Source organism: Macrobrachium nipponense, chromosome 23 (genome assembly GCF_015104395.2).
Source record: "Macrobrachium nipponense isolate FS-2020 chromosome 23, ASM1510439v2, whole genome shotgun sequence".
NCBI classification, from domain to species: domain Eukaryota; kingdom Metazoa; phylum Arthropoda; class Malacostraca; order Decapoda; family Palaemonidae; genus Macrobrachium; species Macrobrachium nipponense.
The window spans coordinates 16,241,206-16,253,783 of NC_061090.1; the positions used below are offsets into that span (position 1 = coordinate 16,241,206).

The following is a 12,578-nucleotide window of genomic DNA, read 5'->3' on the forward strand; positions in this document are numbered from 1 at the left end:
CCCGAGTTACGACGGGGGTTCTGTTCTTGAAACGCGTCGTAAGACGAAAATCGTCGTAAGCCGGAACACCGTCAAAAATCCTAAGAAAACCTTTCTTTTAATGCTTTGGGTGTATTAAAAACTATGTAAACTGCATTCTTATAGAATTTTTCATCAAAAAAACCTTTAAATATTGATTATTTTGCATTTTTGGTGTCATATTTCATCTTCCAGGTGAGTGTTGTAGGTGTTGTAACCCTGGAAATAATTTCTGATGAATATAATTGAAAAGCGCCTTAACCTCGGAACGTCGTAAGCCTAACCCGTCGTAACCCGGGGACTGCCTGTATACCCATTATTTGTGGAAAATTCACCTGTTCACAGTATTTTTCAGAGAAATATTCACAAATTACTGTATTTTCATATAATTTTTGTGAGTAAATACACTTTTTGTATAGCAATTTTAGTTGTTATTTATTTTTTTGTTTATATCAAAGTAGGCACCAGTGCTAAGCATTTTAAGAGGGGTTTTAAGTATTCGCGGATTTTTGCTATTTGGAGGGGTCTGGTACCCATCCCCGCAAATACGGGGAGGTCTACAGTATGCTTCTAATTCAACATCATTGCTGTTATTTCATATCATTTTTAGCAGAGCCCAATATTGAAATGCCCTAAGATAACTGTTTTTATTATTTTTCATTCATTGTAAAGTCCAGTATTCCTGGCTTAGTAAGGTCGTATCCTGAATGAAAGCATGAAAATACTAAGTCATTTATTGCAGAGCTCCATGGGGAAATGCATAAGATCGTTGTTGTTACAGTTTATCATTCATTGCAAAGCCTATCATGTTGAAACTCATTATCACGGTTGTTAATGCTTGCTGTTCATTCCAGAGCTCAGCATGAAAATACTTCAAGGTCACTGTTGTTGTTTTTTATTCATTGCAGACCTCACTATGGAAAGGCATGAAGAACAGTATTATTACTGTTTATGATTCATTGTGGATCTCGATATTAAAATACTTCATGATCTGTGATATTATTGCAAATAATATTAGTACCTTGCAGTCCTTAATATGGAAATACTCTTAAGATCATTGTTGTTACAGTGTACCAATCAGTGCAGAGCTTAGAAAGAAAATAATTTAAGATCACTGCTGCTGATGCTGATCGTTCATTGTTGAGCTAAAAAGAGAAATACTCAAAGTTCATTGTTATTAATTGTTCATTGCAGTCCAGTATGGAAATAATTTTAGATGATTGTTTTCACTGCTTATTATTCATTGCAGAGTTGGTGTACGATGACGTGTTCATGGTTTGGGAAGCCATATGGGCTGCTAGACATGTATCATCGGCAAATTTTGTCCTCTTCATTGCTCTTGCCTTAGTAGAATATTACCGCGATATTATTTTGGACAATAACATGGATTTCACGGATATCATCAAGTTCTTCAATGGTCAGTATCTAATTAAGTTCATATCAGATTTAGTGAAGACATTGTAATGAATAATTAGTTTCATCTTGCACCTTTAACTAAACTTATGAATGCCCTTTGATTACAAAACTGCAGGATTCCTGTTCAAGAAATCTTTGAATGACTAAGTCCATCAGGAAAATAAATTCATAAAATAACAATGCCCTCAACATATCAAACAAGCTGTCATTCTCAAGGTGACATTAAGATTGACTGACACTTATGTATTGGAATAAAACCTTTTTGATAATCAATATAAAACATTTAGATAATATCTATAACAATGCAAGACTCATGTTATTAACAGTTGAACTCTTGTTTTGTCTCTGGAAATTATGCTTTAATTACTCTTCTGAAGCTTGGCTAGTTATTTACATAAAGGGAGGAGGGTAATCACAGCGATCCTCCAAGTTATCCTAGGACTTTATCCCTATCAACCTCATCTGATGAGGTTTAGTAGCTCAATTATGTTTTTTTTTATGGCAAGCTAAACTAAAAAGCTTCATTTAAAATGATTTCAGATTGATTTGTAGCCACAAGGGTTATCTTAAGGCTGTTAAGACATACATTAATACATTTTTGATTAATTAACACCCATTAAGCTCTACAAAAATCAGAAGACCTCTAATCAGCATTGTTGGCAGCTTAAATTAAAAGTTTATAATATCAGCTGCACATAATCCGTTTTTTTTTTATTACAATACCTCACTACAACAGCCCATGTGTTTTAATATCTTCATACACTATAAGTACTTGTCAAAGGAATCCAAGCACAGGCAAACGTGAATAACCAGTTTGAAGTTTGCCTAAAGATACAAATGAAATTGGGATTTCATTTGGTAATGATTATCTTTAGGCAACTGTATGACTCCTTTTAAAAAATCTTTTAAAGCTGACACTGCGGTTCCACAAATACACTCTTAAAGTGATTAAATTAAGGATTTGTGTAGAACAGATACATATTTTCTGGCATATGTGATCTATAGTCAACATTAAGTTACTTGGGTTGCAACTGAGACATCATCTTTCCTGTTCTATTTGTTGTTGTAGAGTCTTAATTAAGGATTTTATAACTATAGATTGCTGCCACAAAATTCCCTGAAATGGTTTATATTTATACAATGTTCTTAGCACAGAAGGCATTTTACTGTCCTGAGCTGATCACCAGATCATTTTGAAGCACTTCTAACTGGTTTTCTTGGAACCTTCTAGGAATGATGGATAGAAGTTCTTCTAAATGTTAATGTACAATGAAAAAAAAGATGGGTTGACCTCACATCAGCCATACTCAAAGTAAATTTATTGGTAACATTGAAATGACTTAGAAAGTAAGAAATTTCTTGTAAGAAAACTTTAATCGGCTTTGGTGAACACATATCCAAGTAATATTTTTTGTATATAACAATATTTCATGTATTTTCAGAAATGGCAGAAAGACACGATGCTAAAACAGTTCTTCAGACGGCAAGACATTTAGTGACTCAACTCCAGACTTTAATTGAGAACAAGTAAATATTCCTGGATTCTAGTGCCAAAATAGACAATGCTTCACTTTACAGAATAAAGCATAAGACAAGTAAAGAATCCTACAAATTCAAGAGAGGGATTTAAGATTACAGAGGAAACATAACTATCAGCTGTTCAGTTGTTCAAATATCCAAGATACTGAATGCAATTAGAGTTCATGCCAATTTCTTAGTGCTGTTCAATTGTATTAACATTTAACAAAAGTGAATTCTTAATAGTTTTCTAAATAAAACTGCTGTGAATCTTTATCAGAGTATTAGATATCGTGCTATCATGCAGCAAACACATTTTTGCCTTCAGTATAAACTACAAGATATGAAGAACAGTTGATTCTAGGTTTCCAAGAGGACTTTATATAAAATTATAGTAAATGTGTAGAAATTTTATTTAAGACTTTATATTTTTGTAATACGTATTTCACATTTCATCTAGTAAGACCAACTCTGCTATATGTAAGTAGAATTAAGTAGATAGTGTTGGATAATGAGTTTGGGAAAAGACACCCACAACTTACAGGAACAGAATTCCTGAATTCACTACCTTCCTGATTTACAAGTACGTACTTACAGTCAGCTGTTATTTACTTGAAGGCTGAAATATAGCACAAGTTGGTCTGGGTAAACTTTTCCAAAAGAACAGATCGTTCAAGCTCTAATAATAACCTATGTTGCAGATCATAAGTGGTTTCTTTATCAAGACAGTGTTGCTTTATATTATCAGGAGTGAATTAGCTCAAACTAAGAGAAGTAAAAAAAGCAGTAAATGTTCAGCCTTCAATATTGTTAACAGGATGGAATGTGGATAACCATACAAATTCTGCCATAACATTGACACTGCATTGTTTGAAGATTCCTGAAAAAAAAATCATCCGGAAAAATTATAATTACCAATACCTTTTCCCAGTGTTATGCAGTAACGTGTGTAAATAAGCTTTCTTTCAGTATGTTGATGTTTATAAATATTTAATGCATAATTTCTAAGTTACACAGGAAAAGTCTATGAATGAGAAATCTATACTTTTTTAGATATTGTAAAATTGTTTCTTGTAGATAAGAAGAAATCAGATGTGGTATATTTGCATATTTTATTTTTATCATTAATCCTACAGTACTTGTGTGAGAGAGAATGAGTGACTTAGATGTAAAAACATTAATGCCATAGTTCTATATGAATTATTTTGTATATACTATATTTAGTATCATGCCACATATGAAGCATAACAATGTGTGATACTGGATTGTGAATATTTTTCTTCATACCATTTTTCTTTTCAAGAAATGACAAGAAAAGTATTGCCATATCAGACTTAAGATATTGATAAATTCCGAATGAGCTGTATTTGCTTTTCAGAATTACTTCCTATCTAACTAAATGTAATTTAAATGTTATCTCGACTTCATCACAGATTCACTATTAATTTATTTATTTTTGTACATACTAGCAGTGTATGTCTTTGAATGTCACTAAGCATGCATTCATTTTCCTTTTTGATGCAAAAGATTCCAGTGCCAAGAATCTTTTCATGTTGCTGCATTTTATTTTCATTTTTATGTACATACAGTCACTGTATGAAAAACAACATTAGTCCATTATATTTTCTGCATCATGAGGCCAAAGTGGATACACCCTGATGAAATGACAGGTGAATTATTGTCTTGATAGAATGTACTCTTAAAGTGGTAATATGGATTTAAATGTAAAAGATTTAGGTTACACTAATCCTATGTTCATCTGTAACGGTTGTCATAATTGTTGGTCCTCCCAGGTAACCTCTATTGTTGGATTTCATTTCTTTCTTAGTAGAAAATTCCTTTTTGTAATCATGTTTTTTGGAACATTACAAATTGCATATGTTTGTTTAATTTCAGTTTTATTGTTTAAACCTAGGTAATTAATTATGGTTGATGTACCTATTTTTTTTACAATGTATTTTAACAGATCACTTACTGGATTTTATAATTTTATCCACGTAATTGCAAATGGTTTTTTTTTCTAATATTCCCCTACTTCTAATTTCTTATTTAGCTGTTATGTCAATAACACTGCTATGAAGAGTTCATTTAGTAAGTTCAGTACAAATAGTTTAATATCTATATTGTTTTCTATTTTTATATTGCATTGTACTTGAAAGGTAAAGTACAATGCATAAAAAGTAATGCATGTGTGTGTGTGTGTATGTATGTAGTAATAATATATATATATCATATGTATGTATGTATATATACTAGTATTATATATATCTATATGTAATGTATTATATATATATATATGTATTTATATATGATATATTATTATATATATATAATGTATATAGTATATCTATAATATGTATGTATGTCATATATATATATATATGGTATGATGTATATATATATATGTTATATATATTTATATATCTGTATATATACTATATATATTAAATATATATGTAGATATGTAGGTGATATAATATTATATATATATGTATATAATTGTAGTATATATAATGTAATATATATATATTGTTATGTGTATATATGTTGTGTATATATATATATATATTCTATATATATGTATATAGGTATTCAATATATATATATCTTTTCTATATCTAATTGTATATATATATGTATACATATATATGGTATATATGTACATATATATGTATATATATATGTACTATATGTCTATATCTATGTATACTATATAGGTATATATTTGGGGATATCTATTCATGTCTATATATATATGTATATCATGTATGTATAGATTATTAATTCTGTATATATAATATTATAATATGTGTATATGTATATGTATATATTATATATGTATAGTTATATATGTATATATATTATATATATACTATATATGTATATATCTCTGATATATATGTACTATATAGTATGTATATATATATGTATCTATGTATATCTATATACCTGTATATTCTATAGTGTACTATATTTCGATATAATATGTTATATGTATCTGTATATAGATATTATATGTATATATATGTATATATATATTATAATGTAGAGATATATATGTAATATATATATATGTATATTATATGTATATATTATTTATAGATGTTATATAGTATATATAATATATATATATAGTAATATCGATGTATATATATATTATATAATCTATATATATATATAATATATATATCTATATCTATAGATATATATATATATATATATATATATATATGATATATTATATATATATATCTATAGATTAGATCTAGATAATCTATATATATATATATAATATATTATATATATAAATATATATATATATATATTATATAACATATATCTATATATAATATATATTATATATATCATCTATATATAATATATATATATACATCTATTATATGCTATTATATATAGGATAAAATTTACATCTATATTATATAATATATTAATATATGATATAGATATAAATATAGATATAAATAGTATATAGTAACATTATATTATTATAATACACATACACACATACATGAATTTCTTTTTTAATGTAATCTAACATTGTTCTGTGACATTTGAAATGCTCATAAAAAACACGGCTTACACAAAAAACTATTTATTTTGGACTGACTACATTTTAAATGACAATCTGTAATCCTGATCACACATGAATGTGGACAGTTGGTAGGCCAATCCATTCCATTGTCATGTTTAGTCTTGATTAGCTCCCACCTCTGCCATGTCTGGTGGGCACCATTGCTGACAAACTTGCTTGAGGATGGGCCTGAGGATTAAAACATCTGTGAAACCTGATTTGCAGAGTCCTGACAGGTTCAGATTCCCCATTGGACTGATGATGGTGCACTCCAAAATCTTCCCTTTGAATGGTCAGTTACTTGTGAGAAACAGCTCAGCCTTAATCTTAACTTATAATGAACAAACCCACAGGGGCCACGGACTTGCAATTAAGGACTCAAAAGAATGTGGTGATCTCTAGAAAGAAGTAAGAGGAAGTACAGGGAAATACAGAAAGAAGAGATCTCTGTTCTTGAAAAAGAAAAGTTAAATTAATACATAGATAAAAATGTAAGTAGTAAATTTATTAAATTATAGGATAATTTCATTAGGGTAGTAATGCATAGCATCTTTGCTTGAACAAAATCCTTGAGTTCTCTGAACCACATCTTACTGACCTTTTATGCTTAATCAGTTTTTGTGAGATGGATATACAGGTCTCCCGGACATAAATTTCATTACTGCTTAGGATTTTGTAAGTGCCAGTAACTGCTTGGTTTTTATTCAAATACACATTGTTGAGTTAGCTACTGATGGGTTTCAGATAGTGAAAAATAAAAATTAAGGTGGTTAGGTATCTTAAGTGGTCAATGCAGAGAGCTTTATTTTATCATTAAAGACTATTCATTTGTAATTAGAGGGACCTTTTAATATACATATATACACTTTATTGACAGCCTTCTGTTTAATATACCCAGAGTAGAGTAATTGGCCCAGATATTGACGAATAGTAGCATCAAATTCTTTTTCCCACGTATCCATACAAACATATCCTAAGCTCACTTAGAAATATGTTGCAACTAACCATGATGTTTACTGAAACATCATAACTTAGTTATTTGGAAGTATCAGTAAAGATTTATGGTGTATAAACAATCAGTATGATATATTTTGGAGATCATAAGAATCTCTGTAAATATTAGATACAAAATGGTCATACCATAAACTGGAGCTTTATAGCATATGTATTGTAACTACATTAAATAAACATTGTATTTAGAAGTTTAGCATTTTACAACTTTGATTTGGGGAGAACAAATCTAAAATCTAATTACGAAAACAATTTTATTAGCGAAAATAATTCCAACCACTGGAAAATAAACATACTGCTCATTACCATCAGTTAACAACAAATGAAATTATATAATCTTATAATTATAGTACTGACCTAAAATAAATCTCAATCCTTTTTGTATATAAAGACATTAATGAAAGTTCTCACTTACTAAACTTGTTAATTATTACTGCATATTCTTGTTCAGAAAAAGAATTAGAATTCTTTTAACATTTTTGTCATTTAGACAACTTTACCTTTAGTTAGTTGGTGGTTGGAGAACCGCTCTTCAGGAACTGGTTCTGAGGGTGGGAACCAAATCTGAGTTAATCTCTTCCAGTTTGGAACTGCAAGAACCAGTTCTTGTTCAGCTCTAACAAAAGGAAGATTTTAGATTCTGCCAACATCAAACAGAGAATCTGAACACTATCGGTAGGGCTCTGGAAATCGGTTTTCCTTGGCGTTTTAATATTAAGGCTCATCTTCAAGAAAGTGTTCCAGTAGAGATGCCTACCAGACTCAAAACAGGTAGGAGCTAACTAGTATTGAAAACAATGACAGATTAAGCCGTGTTACTGGACAACCATGTACACGTCACTTAACAACCGTCTACATTTACTAGTCGTTAGGTTTACTGATTGTTGATTGAAATATATGATGTTTTACCCCACACACACACACACACACACACACACACCACACACCTCACACCACAACTCACACTCACACTTCACACTCACAACTCACTTCACTCCTCACTCTCACTCTCTCTCACTCGTCACTCATTCGACATACTCACTCTCACTCTCACTCTCACTCTCACTCTCACTCTCACTCTCTCACTCTCACTCCTTTTTTCATTTTATTGTTTAATATGCACCATGTCATTTAACAGTGTACTACATCAATGTTCATTACATGCTGTGTTTTATTTTATTTATGGATAATGTAGCTAATGCTCGAAGTCATTAAACTGCAGGAAACTATTTTTAAGTTTAAGCTGAATCTTTAGATATTTAAGAGCAAAAAGAATCTAGTATTTTGTGCAGATCGCTGTCAGAATTGTAGATTCTACTACAGAAAGTCTCATACATACTAAAATGACAGCTTTTAGAATCAATTTGTAATTTTCATAGCTAACAACCTTGCGGTCTTAACAATAGGATATTTCCAAGCGCAGCTGGTAAACCGGTCAATACAATCAGAGATTGTAAGCAAGGAATCTCTGAGATCTGGCAACGCCTGCGTATATGAGGTGAGATCTGGTCAAAGACCGTGTCTCACCCCATGATATTTCTGCTAGGCTGTATCAATTAATGATTAATTATGAAAGCATCTGTCACTTTGTAATTATGTAAATGATAAAATTATAAGTAAAAATAGAATTAAATTATAAAGCAAAAGTTCCTAATTTCTTCATAATTTTCATAAAGCAACAGATTATCTATCTAATTTTAGATTTAAAATTTTTTAATATAAAGTTTCTAATTACTGTATATTTTTTATGCTTTTAAGTGAAATATGCATTAATGACATTTTATAAGATGGTGTTTACAAGCTCTGTTTTGGCATGCTGAAGAATTGGATTCCTTTAGAAAATAAAAAAGTACTTTCCCTCTTCATTTATACAATATAGATATTACAAAAAGGCTGTTAAATTGTTCAGTTAAAAGTTCTAACTAGCTTCCTATAATCTAAGGCCATAATTTTGGTAGTACCCAAGTCATTTTTATTTGCTGCTGTTCAATCAGTAAATAATTTTTGGCATTCAACAATTCTACAACTTTTATTTTTACTCATTATTTGAAATACATTTTACTTTATTTGTTTTCTTCAGTACATTACTGATTTTGCTAGTGCTCAAAATTTCCCATCTAATTTATTTCCTTTAAGTATATCTTAGATGACTTTGAACTTATGAAAGACTTTGGTTGGTCAAGCTTTCATATGTTTCCATTTGCAAAGGCATCTTTGTGCTCTGAACAACTACATAATGATGACAAGTTAACTCTGTGCCTGAGACTCCTTGATGTTTAATACTTCTTTTACCTAAGCTTTCCCAAATTAGCTGGTGATAGCTACCTATCATATACAATTTTTTCAACCCTGCATCTTTTTCCTCTCTGTAGAGTGTCCCAGAACTCCAAGCCCCTGCAAATGGCTAAAATCCACCAATACTTGACACACCTCAAAAAATGAAATGTTTATAAATGCCTACTACTTCGATAGCTCAAACACCAAATACCTCCCCCCCCCCTAAAAATGCTTATAACTGACTATTTTAATTGTTTTATCATGAAAAATGTAGTTAGGAAAATATGAAAATACAGTAATTATTGAATATTTCTCTCTGAAAAATTTTGCAAATAGGAGAATTTTCCACGAATAATTTGGCTGTATGTTCCACAGAAAATGTGAAAATGTGTGAATCCAGATCCATGAATAGGCAGGAGTTGACTGCATTAGATTTCCCAAGTTTTGTATCAATGCTTAAATCCTCTTTACCACTCTAGTCTTTCCAGGCATGTTATCAGATTTATAATTGAATAAACTTATTTAGCAGCTAAAGATTACGTAATTGATTTATTGATTGTAGGCTATCTGGTATCACAACTGTATGATAAGTCCAGAATTTTCTAGTTTAAAATGTGCAGTTTGTACCAGTAACAACTGTGGCCAGCTACTAATTATGGATCTTGGTGAAGATGAAAATCTGAGAAATGTGTTCAACTGTATACATGAATGACCAGGAATAGGCTAATTACCTTTTCTGTGTATACATGTTTTCCCCTCATGCTGCAATAGATAAGCAAGACTATCCACAATCTCCTGTCAGAATTAGCATTTAAAGATTTTGGTAAACATATATTAGTTATTGTTTTTTATAACGGCAGAAAACTTCTTCCTTCTGTTATTTCTTATTCATTTACTCATTATACTTTACATTAGTTAATGCAATATTTATACCTAAAAGTTACAAGTGTATGGTACTGCTCTCACAATATAATGATATATTTTAACACAGAGTTAGGTCCTTATCTGCTCTTCTAAATATACAGGCAGTCCCTGGGTCACGTCGAGGATTCCGTTCTTGAAGTGTGACATTGGCTGGAACACTGTACGTTGTAAAATTGCTAAAAATGCAAAATATAGTGATAAAAGCCTTACCTTAATCCTTTGGTTATCTTGAAAACTTCCCAACTGATTTGCCTTGCTTCTGGTGAGGTGTGCATCCATGCCATAAGAATTTTCTCCAAAAATGTGTAAATGTTCTAACATCGCTTACAGTTAGTGCGCTGTAAGACTGAAATGACATCACCTCAGATCATCCACTGCAACCTGGAACAGATTGTTTTATGAATATATTTGAAAAGTGTTGTAAGATCGGAACAACATAAGCAAAGACTGATGTAATCCAGGGATTGTTTGCTGGCCAAGCTAGGTTGAAAATCTGTTGAAGATAATGATTTCACTGCTGTGGTCTACACATCTGTTAATTTCTACACTTTCAAGGGTACATGAGACAGACTTCTCTTAAAAGGTTGGGTAGAATACAAAATAGTTCTAGTATGACCTTTGAAAGCCTCTTTTTATGTACTAATTTCCATAAGATTATTTAAATTTATTTAAATTGCACTGACTTAGTGCTTGACTGATTTATTGCTTAATGTTATTTTACCAAATTCTCATTTTAGTATAGAGCCTTGGTAGGAATGTTTTTATAACATGCAGTTTTGTACAGCATTACAAATAATCCATGAGGGTACTGTTGAAATGATAAACTTTATATAAATTATGGTTTCCAAATTGTCATTTCTTAAATCATACCTGTATGGAAATAGGTTGTGTGTGCAGGAATTTAGGGAAACACAATTTAGAAAATTGTTTATCCAAGAATTTCAGTGATGAACCTCCTATCTTCAGGAGGGAAGCAAAACTATGCAGGAAAAGCAAGGTTGTAAGGGTGTTTACTTTTGGTAAACATGATCATTATCCTTATTTTCATACCAACCTCCCATCTTCTAGTCTCTATGTAATTTGTTCTAATGTTTCCACTTTCCCTGAAAATAGTATGGATTACTATATACTATGTATGCACTATGTATTATGTATTTTACATGCACAATATATTAGTCTCTGTCTAGCATATACAGGCGGTCCCCGGATTACGACGGGGGTTCCGTTCTTGAGACGCGTCGTAAGCCGGAACATCGTCAAAAATCCTAAGAAAACCTTGCTTTTAATGCTTTGGGTGCATTGAAAACTATGTAAACTGCATTCTTATGGCATTTTTCATCAAAAAAACCTTCAAATATTGATTATTTTCCATTTGTTGTGTCATTTCATCTCCCATATGAACGTTGTAGGCGTCGTAACCCTGGAAATAACGTCTATTGACAAGCGTCGTAACCTCGGAACGTCGTAAGCCGAGACCATCATAACCCGGGGACTGCCTGTACTACTATGTGGACAGCAAAAGGCATTAGGATCTAATTCCTTGGATGTTGTTTTCAGTGCACAATTCTCATTTTCACTTGGATCCAGCAAAACTCTGGCCGTTTTGTTCAAAATTAAAAATGCCAATGGAAATATACCAAAATGCTAACAAATTACTTATTGTTTATTTATTTACTTTTTAATGTTAATTACCTATTGTTTATTTATTTACTTTTTAATGTTAATTTAATGTTAATTTTTTTTTATCTTATTTTGATGTTTTGGATGTGAGCAGAAATCAGCTTGCATTGTTCCCTATAAATTTTTATGGTAAAGTTAACTG

The 12,578-nt window shown here is 30.7% G+C and overlaps 1 protein-coding gene and 1 long non-coding RNA gene across 3 annotated transcripts in view; one reads left to right on the forward strand and one right to left on the reverse strand.

Annotated features, from left to right (window-relative positions):
* LOC135198984 (small G protein signaling modulator 1-like) overlaps window positions 1–3,011 on the forward strand; it is a 528,765-nt gene extending 525,754 nt beyond the window's left edge. The window contains exons 28-29 of the mRNA XM_064226904.1: window positions 1,268–1,435; window positions 2,877–3,011. Of these exons, the coding sequence (XP_064082974.1) occupies window positions 1,268–1,435; window positions 2,877–2,965 (257 nt within the window). The 3' untranslated portion in view covers window positions 2,966–3,011. The remainder of the gene's footprint in view (window positions 1–1,267; window positions 1,436–2,876) is intronic.
* Window positions 3,012–3,697: 686 nt separating this feature from the next.
* LOC135198994 (uncharacterized) overlaps window positions 3,698–12,578 on the reverse strand; it is a 50,094-nt gene continuing 41,213 nt past the window's right edge. For both annotated transcript variants that reach the window (XR_010310900.1, XR_010310901.1), the window contains exons 3-4: window positions 10,967–11,137; window positions 3,698–3,832 (exon numbers count right to left, since the gene is read on the reverse strand). This is a non-coding gene — a long non-coding RNA (uncharacterized LOC135198994). The remainder of the gene's footprint in view (window positions 3,833–10,966; window positions 11,138–12,578) is intronic.